The 14,549-nt window shown below is 43.6% G+C and overlaps 1 protein-coding gene across 1 annotated transcript in view; it reads left to right on the plus strand.

Moving 5' to 3' along the window:
* Rapgef5 (Rap guanine nucleotide exchange factor 5) overlaps nt 1–14,549 on the plus strand; it is a 222,048-nt gene that overhangs the window by 55,016 nt on the left and 152,483 nt on the right. Inside the window, 1 exon segment of the mRNA XM_035445921.1 lies at nt 2,177–2,243. Within this exon segment, the coding sequence (XP_035301812.1) occupies nt 2,177–2,243 (67 nt within the window).

Genomic DNA, 14,549 nt, shown 5'->3' on the forward strand with positions numbered 1-14,549 from the left:
GACCCAGGAGGTAAAAGCAGGCTGCAGGTTACAGCCGACTCCAGGAAGAGCATCACACTAATTCTGGCTGAATATCTTCAGAAACGTTTCTGCCAAGGCCTGTTTGTGCTGGGAGTAGGATGAAAGATAGTTCTGCCTCTGAGCAGGGATGGAATTACTTTTCTTGAAGGCAGCAATAGCTCAGCTACTGCTCATGAAATAATGAACACCAGTCATAGACACGGGGACTTCCCTTGGAATCGCAGGTCCTCTCTGCAAACTTTTGAAGAAGGATTCACAGCATAGTCTGTGCTAATGCAAAACTGCCTCATGCCTGCCAACTAAACTTTCAGGTGTTGTGTGTGTTAGATCATTTAAGGCAAGCTGTAGAGGGACAGAAGGTGGGAGAGAGAGAGAGAGAGAGAGAGAGAGAGAGAGAGAGAGAGAGAGAGAGAGACTGGTCTGACCTTATATGGGACTATGTTTTATTCACCTTGAGGAGGAACTTCTGTCACTCATTTGTGCAGAGCGCCAAAATGCCTACAAAGGTTGGGTTATGGGCCCTTTATAGAGGCAGAAATGACAGCCATACCCTAGTCCTTCCTTCCCAGAACTGCTTGGCCTGGCTGCCAGGGAAGCTGGGAAGTGTAGTCTTTTATCAGGAAACAATCAGTTTGGGTCTGAAAAGGCACTTGCAGTCACTGCTTTATTTACCGCAGAGATAGCCAGATGCAGCCACATAAGCCCTTGCTCAGTGCCGTGCTCTGTGGTGCACTTGTTTCTTAATTTCCTGTCAGCCGTGTTCAGTCACCAAGCCAAAGCATATAAGCCAGGTTCGGTGGCTTGAGTTGTGTGGATTTACGTCTTCTCTCAGCTGTCAGCATAGCCTCCTTTACAAGGAAATGTGAACTTTAGCCATAAGGATCGTTGTTTGAAATACTCACCATGCAGGTGACTTTTAAAAGGACACACAAAGCTGAGATATGTTCAACTTCCTCTGCAGATCTTTAGCGAGCTAGCTGTTCAAACGCTTAGCCGCTACACCATTTAGCAGCTACACTGGCAGTGAGGGAGTGCAACAGCCAGGCTGGGCTCCATAGCTGCATCTTCCAGCTCTTGTAAAGGCAGTGGCTTGTATTCCTTCCTGAGATTTGAAGACCCTGACTTTCTCTCTGATAACAAGTGACCAATGCTAGAATTCATCAACTAGAATCGAGTGACCAATGCTAGAATTCAGCAACTAGGCCATCCCTTCTTATAAAGTTGCTGCTCCGTTCTCTAGAAAGTCGGAGAAGGCCTCATGCGTGCCCTCAGGCAAATGCTCCATCTGGCTCACCTCAGCTACTGAGATGGGAACCAATCCGTGGACTGCGTTTCTGATACTTGACTCTACAGATCAGTCACCATGAATCTCTCATCTCAGGATGTGCTGAAAGGGGCTGCTTGTGGAAATAGTTCTAGGACATAATTCTATGTATTTACTTGGTATTGATTCACTGTTTTCCTTGGACCAAACCAGGAAAATAAATGTGATTTATAAGACTTTTTTTTAAAGTAGAAACACATTTGTATAAATAATAAAGATGATTTTTTTCCTAAACAAAATAATCTTATACCAATATGTTTCATTAATTACTTGATATTTGCATAACTTTTTTTCCTCTTCACCTAAGCTCTGATTTTCTGAAAAAGGAAAGTCTTTCTGTATTTTGTTGTTGTTTTGTTTTGTTTTATAATTTCCACCATGGGATTAGGCCTAAAACATACTATTTCATAATGAATTTATTTGGGCGGAAACTCTAATGTAGTGGAAAATTCACATTTTATAGCTTCACAGTTTCATTTAGATTTGGGGGTCATTCAATACTTCATTACCTTATGTTCATTTTTTTTTTTTTTTTGTTCATGGCCGTATCTGTAGATCAGGTATTGTAGGGTTACCCTGTGATGCCATGTAGGGAGCAGCTCTTGGTCCCTAGCTGGCACATTGTATAGAGGTAACTGGATAATTGATTCTGAAGAACAACTGGTTGGGAAAGGATTGTGTATCTTTGGCTCTGTCAACACAATGTTGTTTGCATACTTTTACTCATGATGTAATGACAATGTCATACTTTTTGCCCTTTATTTCCCGTAACTTGGTAGATGGATTTGAGCAACCAGCCCTAAGGATTAATTTGTTGTTTGTTTTTCAAAGGTCTCATCAGAAAGTGGAAGACTCAGAAGAAAGCAGCGATGAAATTCTTGCTCGGCTAACATCTGCGGTAAGACAGTTACCCTATGTGATGGGAGAAATAATGAGAACAGATCACAGAAGGGAGGCAGTTTAGGGACGGCTGCTTGCTGTTGAGAGAGGCCCAACACAAGGTGCTCGAAAGTGGTTTGACTGGACCTTGCTGGAGGCTCCAGTGGTATCACAGACACTTCTGGTGAAAGGTGTTCATAGTCTTCATGCTATGCCCCTGGGCTTTGGAATCCAGTGTGACTTAACCTAGGGACAATGGTAACTTACTACACAAAAGGGAAAATATTGTTTCTTTAGGCAGAGAAAGGACTCTTATTAGACAGCAAAAGGCAAGGGCAGTGGTTTAGTTTTTAGTATTACAACATTGTCAGCATATTCTGTAAGGCCATTGTAAAGAGTGGTCAGTGGCTTTGGTGGCTGAAGGGCAATTCATGACTTTCTTTGTTGTAAAAGCTGGCAGTCAATCAGTCAATACTAGATTTTTTTTTTTTTTTTTTTGAGAGAGGGTCTCATTCTATATCCCTGGGTGGCCTTGAACTCACAGTGATCTTCCTGCCTCTACCACCAGAATAATGGGATTAAAGGTGTGGGCCATCAAGTGTGGCCCTGTGGGTGCTAACCATTAAGCTCATTTTTTGACAGGCTCTAGGTATTTAAATCGTTATGCATTTGTCTTGGCAGTTTCTGAGAAGCTTTCCTAGCCTCCCTGAAGATTTCTTTAATGCTGCTTTAATACCGTCATCCTAATTTGCCTCTCTTACTTTGATCAGTACTGTGACTGAAAACAACTTGGGGAGGAGGGTTTAAGGGTTTATTTTAGCTTACACTTTATAGTCCCTCATCAGGGGACAGCCAGGCAGAAACTCAAGGTGGAGCCTGGTGGTAGGAACTGAAGCAGAGACCACAGAGAAACATTATGTACTGGCTTGCTCCACCTGGTTCATGCTCAACTACCTCTCTTATATAGCCCAGGCCCCGTTTTCATGGCTGACACTACCCACTGTAGGTGAGGTGCTTCTACATAAATTAACAACAAAATGCCCCACAGACACGCCATAGGCCAATCTGATGGAGGCAATTCCCCAATTGAGGTTCCTGCTTTCCGGGTATGTCAAATTGATAACCAAGATTAGCCCTGACACCCCTTAATAAAACTCTAATTGTAGAAAATCATGCTTGATTGGGTTGTATGTGAATGAAACTGCATGGGGTGTGATACACCAGGTCTCACCACAGGGACACAACTTGAAGGATGAAAGCTCTTTACTGCTCTGTAATGTGTTTAGAAGATAATTTGGGACTTAATATAATATGGTAAGCTTTGATGCAGAACCTCACACAAAAGGAAATCTTGACAGTGTGTTAGGAAAATATTTAACAACACACTTTTAGGTTAACATATAGAACAAGAAGGAGTTGCTTGTTTTATACAAAACAACAATTACCATCTGAAAACCTCTCACTAAGTCTGATGCCATGTTAAATATACCTTCTGTGCATGTGTGTACACACTCTGCTAAGTTGCGAGACAACACTGGGAAGTAGCTGGCATCATTTCTGTTTCATAGGTAGCAAAGCAAGCAAAGGTTAGTTAACTCCAAACTAAAGTCTAAGCTAAAAAGAAGCAGAAGTCGAATTTCTCTTTTACATTTCCCTAGGAGAAGAGGCTATTACAACCAGCTACTTAATTACTGTAGAGTATCAGTTTCTCAACAGCTTCTTTTCCTGTTTGGTATCTTTGGTGGTTGAATGAGAATAACCCCCGTAGGCTCATATATTTGAAAGCTTAGTCATCAGGGAATGGCACTACTTGAGAGGGATTAGGAGGTGTGGCTTTGCAGGGGTTGGTCTGGCTTCCTTGGAAGAAGTGTGTCACTGGGTGTGGGCTTTGAGGTTTCAGAAGGCCACGCCAGCCCAGCATCCCTTTCTTTCTGTTGCCTATATATTCAGAACTGTCGTCTATTTCTCTGGCTCTGTGTATCTGCATGCCACTATGCTTCCTGCCATGATGACAATGGACTAAACCTCTGAAACTGAATCAAGCCTCAACTAAATGCTTTCCTTGGTAACAGTTGCCATGATCATGATATCTCTTCATAGCAGTAGAACACTGACCAAGACAGAAGTTGGTACCACGAGTGGGGTATTTCTGTGACAGCCTGATCATGCTGCTTATTGGCAGAATATAGACTTTGGGACTTTGGATTAGGAAAGTAGTTGAATGTGTTAAGTGGGGCTTAATAGGCCATACTACTAGGAGTTTGGAAGCAGTGGTGCTGAGAGCCATATAGATTACAACAGCCCAGTTCAAGAAGTTTCAGAGGAAAATATATTAAGTGGCCTGGAGACCATTCTTGTGATATTTTGTCAAAGACTGTGACTGCTTTCTGCCCTTGTCCAAACAATTTGTGCCTAAATTGAGTCGACGTTTGTAGAGGAGATTTCAAGGCAGCCTAGAATTGCCTCTGTTGGGTGGTTATTAGTGATCACTCTAACGCACATCTATAATGAAAAGAAGCAAACTGAGCAAGAGAAAGTAAAAAATGTACAGTTTGAGGAGAAACGGAGCATAGAAAATGTAGTAGAGCTAAGTCCAGCACTCAAGGAAATAAAGAAGTTTAAGAAAATCCTGATGCTAAATGGAATAAAGGGAGTGGCTTCAGAGCAAGACCCCACCCAGCTAAGCTTCCAACTTGTGAAAAGGAATTAAAGAAAAAGCTTAATAAATAAAGGAAACCATCAAAAAAAAAGAGAGAGAGGAAAAAATGATGAAAATGTTTTTGAATAAGGGGGCCAAGTTCCAGCCCCAGCAAGCTGTGGAACTTGGCAATTTCAGTTACATAGTTCTTGCTTTAGAGTCGAGGATAGAAAAAAAGGATTATGGTCTCTTCCTCTGTGGCTAATGTAAGCTGCTGTGGACAGACTGGGTCAGGAATGTCCCTTCATAGAGGTCAGGGAGGCTTTTGTCTGAAGCTTCTTGAAGGTAAAGCCTGGATTGTGTTGGAGACTCCAAGATGTTGGTGTTGCCAGAACCATGAGAAACTTGCCAAGGAAAGCTGCTAACAGGGAGTGAAACCAGCCCAAGAGAGAGAAGTGTGTTACTGTTTATCGTTCCAGTTGTCAGCTTGAACCTGAGAGAGTGTGGCCTAAAAATGAGGCAGACTAAGCTCTCATGCAACATCCAACTTTATTCAGATCATCGGACAATTTATACTCTGAGGGTTAAGAAGAATCAGGAGCAAGGTCTTCAATCACAAGGACAAGCAATGTGTGGCAAAAAAAAACATGTTTTTTTTTTGTTTTTTGTTTTTTTTTTTTCATAGAGGCATATGGAATAGCAACAGGTGAAGGAAACTCACCTCTATGCACTATACCTGAGAGGGGCACAAAAGCTCACTCCAAGAACAATGCTGTGTTTTTGAAGAAACTGAGGTCACAATACTCATGTCTCATTTACTTGGAGTTCTCATAAGCGCTCATAAAAATCTCTTCACACAGCTCCATTCTTGGACCCTATGTATTGCAGTCAACAAAGCAGAAAGGAATTGGAGATCTGAAGAGCCCCTTAACATCAGCCATGGAAATGCAGAATCTGGAGTTTGCACTGCTGTTTCTCAGTCTTGCTGTGGTCCAGTATTTTCTCCCATGATCCCTTTCCTCCCTTTGAAAGTGGTGATGGATATCCCGTGCCACTGTGATTTTACATCAAGTCACATTAGTCTCAGAAGAGACTTTTAACTTCTGACTTTTAAACAGCCTTGAGACCATTCGAGACTATGGGAGCTTTTGAGGTTGGACTGAATGCATTTTTACGTTTAATCATCTGGCTGCAAGCCTGTGGGGGCCAGGGAGTGGAATGTGGTGGTCCCCCATAGACTCATCTATTTGAAGGCTGAGTCATCAGGGAGTGACACTGATTGAGAAGGATTAGGAGGTGTGGCTTTGTTGGAGGAAGTGTGTCACTAGGGGTGGTCTTTGAGGTTTCAAGGGCCCAAGCCAGGTCCAGTTTCTCTCTCTTTCTGCTGCCTGTGGATCCAGATGTGCTACTCTGAGCTCTTCCAGCACCATGTCTGCCTGTGTGCCACAATGCTCCCTGCAATGATGAGTGAAGATGGTAATTTTCTGTCCTACCAGATCCAGCCACCCTTCAGCCCCAAATAAACACACAGAGACTATATTAATTATAAAACTGTTGGCCGATGGCTTGGACTTCTTACTGGCTAGCTCTCTTAATTATTGACCCATTTCTATTAATCTAAGTACTTCCGTGTAGTCTTATCTTACTGGAGAAGGGTCCAGACCTGTTACCCTTCCTCTGAAACATGGTGTCTCCGAGGCCTCCCTCTCTCTCCTCACTCCTTCCTCTCGTAGCCCCCGTCTATCCTTCCTGCCTGGCTATTGGCCAAACAGTGTTTTATTCATCAACCGGTAAGAGAAACATACACTAGAAGGACATCCCTCATCAGATGTGAAACTGTAAGGAAGCCTCAGTTAAATGCTCTTCTATGTAAGAGATGCTGTGGTCATGGTGTCTCTTCACAGCAACAGAACACTGAATAAGTCCAAGGTTGTGAGGGAGCTCATTTTCCGTCAGCTATGAACTTGTCCCAGAATTCCTAAGATACTTTCTTGTAAGAAGTTTTATTCTCATGTTTCCTCCCTTTGGGAATCCTACTGTATAGATAAAATGATCCAAATCTACCACCATGAACCATGTCCTGGTTTCTCCTAGGTCTTTGTCTTATTTCTTTCCCATGCCTTCTTTTCCACAGACCTCTCTTGGGTAATACTTGTCAGAGAGCCAGCAAATCCTAATGAGAACCATTGTCTTGTCAGGCAAAGCTTGACACACTATGAAAGTCCAAGACTGCATCTTCCAGAGTACCTTGTCTTCCCAGACCTCCTGTACCTCTAACAGTACTTATCCCCATGTTTTCCCCTTGCTTGTGTACAGAGCCTCTCTCCTTTGCCATGTGTCATCTTTTATACAACTCTTTATTCCCTTTCTTGGTGTAAGAGGATTAAAACATCTAGCATTTCTTTAATCTCTCTTTAATAACTCAACAATTTGAATTCGAATGTGGAAAAATTCCCTGTCTCAGGGAATGCCTGGGCATGGCGGTGACGAAGCCTTTGCTGTTGTCATCAACTATTCTTTTATTCATTATTTCGGTGACATCCTCAGCCCAATGTGACCACTTGTTTTGTTGGAAATTTCGAGTTCCGTGAGGCAGCAAGAGCGCAGTGTTTGGATTCTCTGAATCCTTAAACAGGTAGGATACTAAAGTCGTGTTCAGTGTTTAAGCCAAACCAGCCATGCCTAAAAGTTGTTTTCACCATGGGGTGGGGAGAGTGGAGGGATCAGTGACATTGAGTACATAATGAACCCAATCATGTGATCTTTTTAAACACTTTGAGCAATGATTTTTTAAAATGTAAACACTCATTTCCACTCGCCCCTTTCCTGTTGTCTCCCTTTTCTTTATGGGAAATGGAGAAGTGGAATGTCATTAATCTCCTTCTCTCTTTCTCTCACTGACCTGAGTGAGCTTGTCTATTCCGTGAATGAAAGTAAGCTCCTCCCACCCCACCCTGGAATGACTAAACCTTCTGTTTGGCTGCCTCAGGGTCACACACATTGCATGTACCTTACACCTTTTATCTGCGGGAAATATAAAATTCCTGCTTGGAATCCTCTGCCTGCCTCTGGCCCTTTCAGTGGTACAAGACATATGTGATTTGGGGAGGGGCCAGGTAGATTGAGCATCGAGAGGAGGTTATCAAGTGAGGCCCACTGTGGAACTGGGCGTAGCTCTGTGGTAGAAGGCTCATTTCTGGTGGCGCTTCTGGTTTTTTTCTAAGAGCGACAGGGCTTGTTCCTCCTTCCCTCCTTGTGTGTCATTGCTGCCTTAATCCTGCTAGGATGTTCAGAGTCCTCTGGGTGTGGACTGAGGATCTCTGGGGTCCTGTGAAGAGGCAGGGAAAGTTCCTTCAGTTTTTCATAGGTAGCCTTTCTCAGTGACGCTTCACAAGCATGCGTACTTTTACACTGCATATGTGTTTGCACATGTTTTCTCACGTTGCATGCCTGTTACACATCAACTGTATTCTCTTCTTCCTGAGAATAGATTACCCAAACCTCATACAGTACACATCTCAGCACATGCATAAACAGCCTCAGAAAATTAACTTCCAGAGTCTGGAGGATGCCTTAGTGGTTAAAAGCACTGGTTCCTCTTGCAGAAAACCTGTGTTTGGTTCCCAGCATGCACACGGAGGATGCTAACTGACTGTTACTCCAGTTCTGGGAGAGCCAGCACCCTCTTCTGACCTCTACAGGCAACAGGAACACACATGGTGCACATACATGTGTGTAGGCAGAACACTCAGGCATGTAAAATATATTAAAGAAATCTTTACAAAGTTAAAACAAAATCAGTTTCTAAGTCACCATCTCTAATTCCGGAAAAAAAATATCCAAGCCTACCCAGATATGATAATCTATTGAAATTCTGCATCTAAGAGTTGATCTGTGGGAGCTGCACTATGTGTGTTGTTCAGTTTATTGTCATGAGCCCAGTGTCCCCATCTTAGTTAATCTGTTCAAAGATTTGGTACATAGTTCAACCATAAAGTACATGCTAAAAGCATGGAGTTCAGTCCCTAGCATCTCCCTCACCAGAAAAAAAAACATTCAAGCCAGGCATGATGGTATGTCTGTAATCCCAACACTTGGGAGGTAGAGACAGGAGGATTAGGAGTTTAAAGCCAGACTCAAACATATAGTTACTTTGAGGCAAGTCTAGGCTGTGCAAGATTATCTCAAAAAACAAGAAAAAAAAGTGGTGGACACACACACACACACACACACACACGATTGCAATCTGTCTGGAATCATGTGACTAATGCTTAGTAATGAATGAATCCCTTGGGAATCCAGGAAGAAGGCCGAATGTGTGTTTTCACATGTGTGCATTGTGAAGAGTAAGGAATGTTTGAGATAGGCGGTGAATTAACAGGACATGAAGCTGGCAGTGGTGGTACTCACCTCTCGTCCTAGCACCTGGACACTAAGGAAGGAGGATCTTGACTTTGTGACCAACTATGCTCCCTATAGCTACATAGCTACAGTAGATAAATAAGGATTTAAAGTAAAACAGGAGGCTACAATGGTAGGTTTTTCCTCATTGTTAACACTTAGATCGCTGTTTACTGAATGGTCTAATAGGTAAGTACGGAATTTTTAAGATTTGATGAGGAAGCATTTTTAATAGTTTTTTTATTGACCTAGTAAAATTACTAATATTGGTAACTGTGGCTGCATAGTGTAGAAGTTAATCCACATGGCTTATCAGTTTTCCTGAGCCCATTGTGTGTACTCAGATGACACAGGCCAAAAATAAATATGCCTTGGTGTATGTGTTGACGGACCCTTACCTTCTGTGAGTAGTCTGTGATGAGTGCAGAGTGCTGTGGACGTCACTGGGGGGCAAATCAGGGTGGTCAATTCGGGATTTTAAATGGTCCTGTGGCCTGGTGGTGGCGGCACATGCCTTTATCCCAGCCCTCAGGAGGCAGAGGCAGCAGATTTCTGTGAGTTTGAGACCAGCTTGGACTGCAAGAGGTAGTTCCAAGACAGGCTCCAAAGCTACACAGAGAAACCCTGTCTGGACAAAACAAAAACAAAATAAAACAAACAAACAAATATCAGGTCCTGTGGAGGGAGGGGCATTAGGTGAACATTGGGCCGTGACAGAGAGAATAGCACTGCGTTTCGAAGTAACAACAAGGGCATAAAAGCCTAGTAGTGTTTGTTACGTTTAAGGAACAAGCATGGTGTGTTGTGCATAGGTAGTAGAAAGAATCCTATATTTAACCTGGTCAGAGTAAATTGACAAATGTCTACAGTTTCGGGAGGAGGGTTGAGAATCTACTTAGGCAAAAATAGGTACTGAAGTTCCAGAGACGATTGCAACGTGTGTAAGAGACTTTATCTGTTGGACAGATTAGCAAAGGAAGAGAATCAAGCTCTTAGGTTAACCCAGGAGACCCTGTTAGCTGTCTTGCTGTCACTAAACTAATTTCAATTCAGCCGAGCCAGTCTGCACTGTGTCTCCACATGGCACTGTGCCTTGTTAGTCCAGTGTAGTGGAACTGTTGCTTTCTTGAAAACATCTGGTTGGTCTCCTCAAGAAGAAGACAGAAAGGAAGAAACCCTTAGAAACTATATTCTCTTTTTATATGTTGTGCTGGCTAGTTTTATGTCAACTTGATAGAAGCTAGAGACATCTAAAAGAAAGGAACATAAATTGAAAAAGAATCCCTCCATGACATCTGGCAGTAGGGCATTTTCTTAATTAGTGATCAATGGGGCTGACCCAGCCCATGTGGGTTCTATAAAAAAGCAGGCTGAGTGGGCTATGAGGAGCAAGCCAGTAAGCAGTTCCTCTCCATGGCCTCTACATCTGCTCCTGCGTCCAGGTTCCTTCCCTACCTGAGTTTCTCACCTGACTTCCTTCAGTGATGATCTACAATGTGGAGGTGAAAGACAAATAAACCCCTTCCTCCCCAACTTGCTTTTGGCCACAGTGTTTCACCAGTGATCCCTAACTGGGACAGAGATTGTCAGTGTCTTCACATGTCTAGCTGAGTCCTCCATCAGGGACAGAGATTGTCAGTGTCTTCACATGTCTAGCTGAGTCCTCCATCAGGGCTTGGATCTTTCATCTAGAATGTAGGATCCCCTTGCTCGTAACCCAAGCCTGGGTGACATGCTCATCCGTTCTTTTACTTTTCTTTTTCCACTTCTCCGCTCTGCTACTCAATGTGGCATCTCTAAGTCGGCCATTAAGAGGCTTTGGGGACAGACACCAGGTCAACATAGGCCTTTCTTTGATGCTACCGTTAAGATCCGTCCTCAGTTCCCTGTGAGAGCTGCCTGCAAAAGTTGCTTTGGTCTACACAGGGTTGTGTGAGGCTTCATTGGACACTCCTGCCCCATGGAACTATAAATTTTTCCATTGACTCCCTTCCCCATAATCTCTCTTCTTTCTGAATCTGTAGGACCTACCCTTCCACAGCATGTTTCCGGTTTCCTTCCCCTGGACTCACCCACCTTCCTAGAAGACCCATTTACTAAATGACTTAGCAGTAGCTCTCTTCAGGCACCCGAGAAGCATGGAAGCAATATTGCTTCTTGGAATTCTGAAATGCCTGCTGTGCCGGCACAGGAACCACCTGTCTGTCTGCTGCTGTAGTCCACCATTCCCCTTTGCTAGGCTTCTTGATGCTTTCAAATGAGAGCAGTCCCTTTGCCCATTAAGCCCCAGGGACACCAGTACTTGAGCCTGCATGAATTTGAGGCTTGCTGTCCCTGCAGCATCCCCACAATGCCTTGGAAAGGAATGTCCTTTGTTGCTCCCTACCGAGGAATTATCAGGTGCTTCCTGGAGGTGGATGAGGCTGAGGCTAGCTGAATGGTATGGGAGCTGCACAGCGCTATAGCGGTATCTTGATGGTGAACCTGTATAATGAGTCGAAGATATCTTTATTCAGATAAACACCAGCCAAACACAAGCCAGAGCGTGCCCAGAGGCAGCAAGCTAGGGAGGCCAGAGAGAAGGGGCCCTTTACGTGTCTGCGGCTCCTTAAGAATTGCTCCCATGTCATCCTCTACCTCCCCTGACCACACCCTCATGGGCGTGGCCAGGCACACATGTAGGGGCTACAAGGAGGTGGGCCTACAGTGTCTCCCTACAATTCCCCTTTTAGCCAAACTTAATAGTGTAAAACATCCAAAATTAACAATCATAAAGGTGAAATACAAGAAGCTATAATAATCTTTTATTGCATATCCTAACTATGTTTATTCCAGCTAAGCCCTAAAGTCATGTGGAAAGGGTGTCTAACTTGAACACTGTAAGGGAAGCTGTAGCCACGCCTACTTAGGGACTGGCTACAGGTGTGCCTGACCACGCCCTTTCAAGCTTTCGAGGGCGTGGTCAGGGGACATAGGGTGACTACGTTTTCACTTTCGGTTTCTCTTTTGGGCTTGCGTACAGACTGCTGCCACACTGGCGGGCTAGGTCGCTCTGTAAGTAAGGCTTTTCCCTATTAAATACCCTTATATTTCTACCTGACTCTGTATTGGTAATTTCCCACTATAGAACACCTCCTTCCAATCCCAACTCTAAACAATAAGAAAGTTATTCCTAACTAGGCTTACAGTTCCCTAATAGACAATAATGGGGAACAGGAGCGTTGCATCTTCTAAGTTACTTCATGCTGAAATGGGGCGATGGTAACCTCGAGGGGTCCTGTGGGGGGGGGAAATGTTAGTATGGTGAAAGTCTCTAATGGGTTATCTCCATTCCATGTTTGATGGGATTTGCTTGATTGAAGATCTAGGTTGAAATCCCCAACTTGATTGAAGTCAGTACTCGAAGCTCTGGTCAGAGTGTCAGTTGAAATGGAGTAAGTTGGATCCAGTGCAGTTGAAGAGGTATGGCCCAATTCCTTTTCCGGAGCATCCAGGGATTGTTGTCAGGCGGGTCTTCATTGGCTGTATGGGACTCAAATGTAAGTGTCAGCAGAGAAATGTTTGCTTTTATGTGTATGTATGTGCATACAGTAAACCTGTAACTGTGGCTTCAGGCAGACCGAAGGGGAAAGAGGGATTCTCTTGAGTCAGCCGATCCAATAGGAAGGGCGGAGAAGCGCTCCCACCATTTATTATTATTATCTGTGTAAGTGTTCCCCAATAAACACCCATTTATTATTTATCTTGGGTCTAGTGAAATCTTTACACCTACACACAGCACCTGCCTTCAGGATCTGCTGAAACACTAAGACCACATGGAGATCTCATCTAATACCTGTAACATGACTATGAAACTATGCCTCAGAAGATCCCAGAGCTAAGTAGGAGACATGGAAAGTTCAGTGGATACTATGCCGGTCATGGAGAAATTAAAATACCAAAATACCAAAAGTACTGTTTTGACCATTTCCTAGAGTACTTAATTTATTTAATGCAACTGTGAGTGGAGAGCCAGCATAAGTACCTGGGAGGTGTGAGATTAGAAAATGAGCAAAACAGAGGGGAAAAACTATAGGGCATCTGACGCCTTCTTCGGCTTCTGAGGATACCAGACATGTACATGGTACATTGCAAGCAACACACACACACACACACACACACACACACACACACACACACACACACACACACACCAATAAAACTTTTAATAAAAAAACATAGAGATTAATATTGTAGTTTGCAGGTAGAGTATATTATTAGCATAATTGAGGCTAATAACCGACACCCAATGAGGAGGAGGAGGAGAGGGAATAAGGAGGGAGAGGCCATCATAAAACCTTCAGAAAAACAACAACTAGGGTCTCCTAACAAAACTGTGCTCATTAACACAAAAGAAACCCTTGGAAATTAGGTTACTAGCTTGTTTCAGTTGATTATAGAAGTGTCTGAGCATGGCTGTGGTGGCGCAGGTCTTTAATCCCAGCACTCCTGAGGCAGAGGCAGATGGATATCTGAGTTCTAGGCCAGACTGTTCTACAGACTGAGTTGCAGGATAGCCAGGGTGTAGTGCTATATTATTTGTGATTTATTAAAGAATGACTGGGGATTCAGAAAAGCAAAGTCATCCTGAAGCTATAGAGACCTGGGACTCAGGGTTAAGAGGGAGAGGGATCTCTGTTGAGTCTACACAAGGTTGAGGCAGTCTAAAAGAGAATTGTAGCTCACTCCTTTAATCCCAGCACTGAGGAGTATAAAAGGCAGGAGCAAGTAGTCAGTATGAGGCATCCATTCTCCAGCTACGCTGAGGAGAGGCAGGAGTTTGAGATTTGGTGAAGAGCTTGTGTATGGATCAGCCCTTTCAGCCTGAGCTAAAGGTGGGAGCTAGTGGCCAGCTACTTTGCTTCCCTGGTCTTCAGCTTGAACCCCAGTATCCGTCTCTGGATCTTTCATTCTTTCATGTTACACCAGGGCTATACAGAGAAACCCTGTCTCAAAAAACAAAACAAACAAACAAAAGAAGTGTCTGGAGAAGCCAGGTATTTGGGTGTTGTTACTGCTCTAGTTGGTGGCTTAAACCTGGGAGAGTGGAGCCTGAAAATGAGGTGGACTAAAGTCTCATGCAATAGCCAACTTTATTCAGAGCACCAGGCAGTTTACATTCTGTGGGTATTGTGAGGGTTAAGCAAGGTCGAATGAGGATAGTTCGCACAAGTTTAGGCTGCATAAAGTCACGAGAACAATCCATGCTTGAAAGCTTTCTTGCATAACAAGAATAAGCAGCGACGT

The sequence above is a fragment of the Cricetulus griseus genome, chromosome 5, assembly GCF_003668045.3.
Source record: "Cricetulus griseus strain 17A/GY chromosome 5, alternate assembly CriGri-PICRH-1.0, whole genome shotgun sequence".
NCBI classification, from domain to species: Eukaryota; Metazoa; Chordata; class Mammalia; order Rodentia; family Cricetidae; genus Cricetulus; species Cricetulus griseus.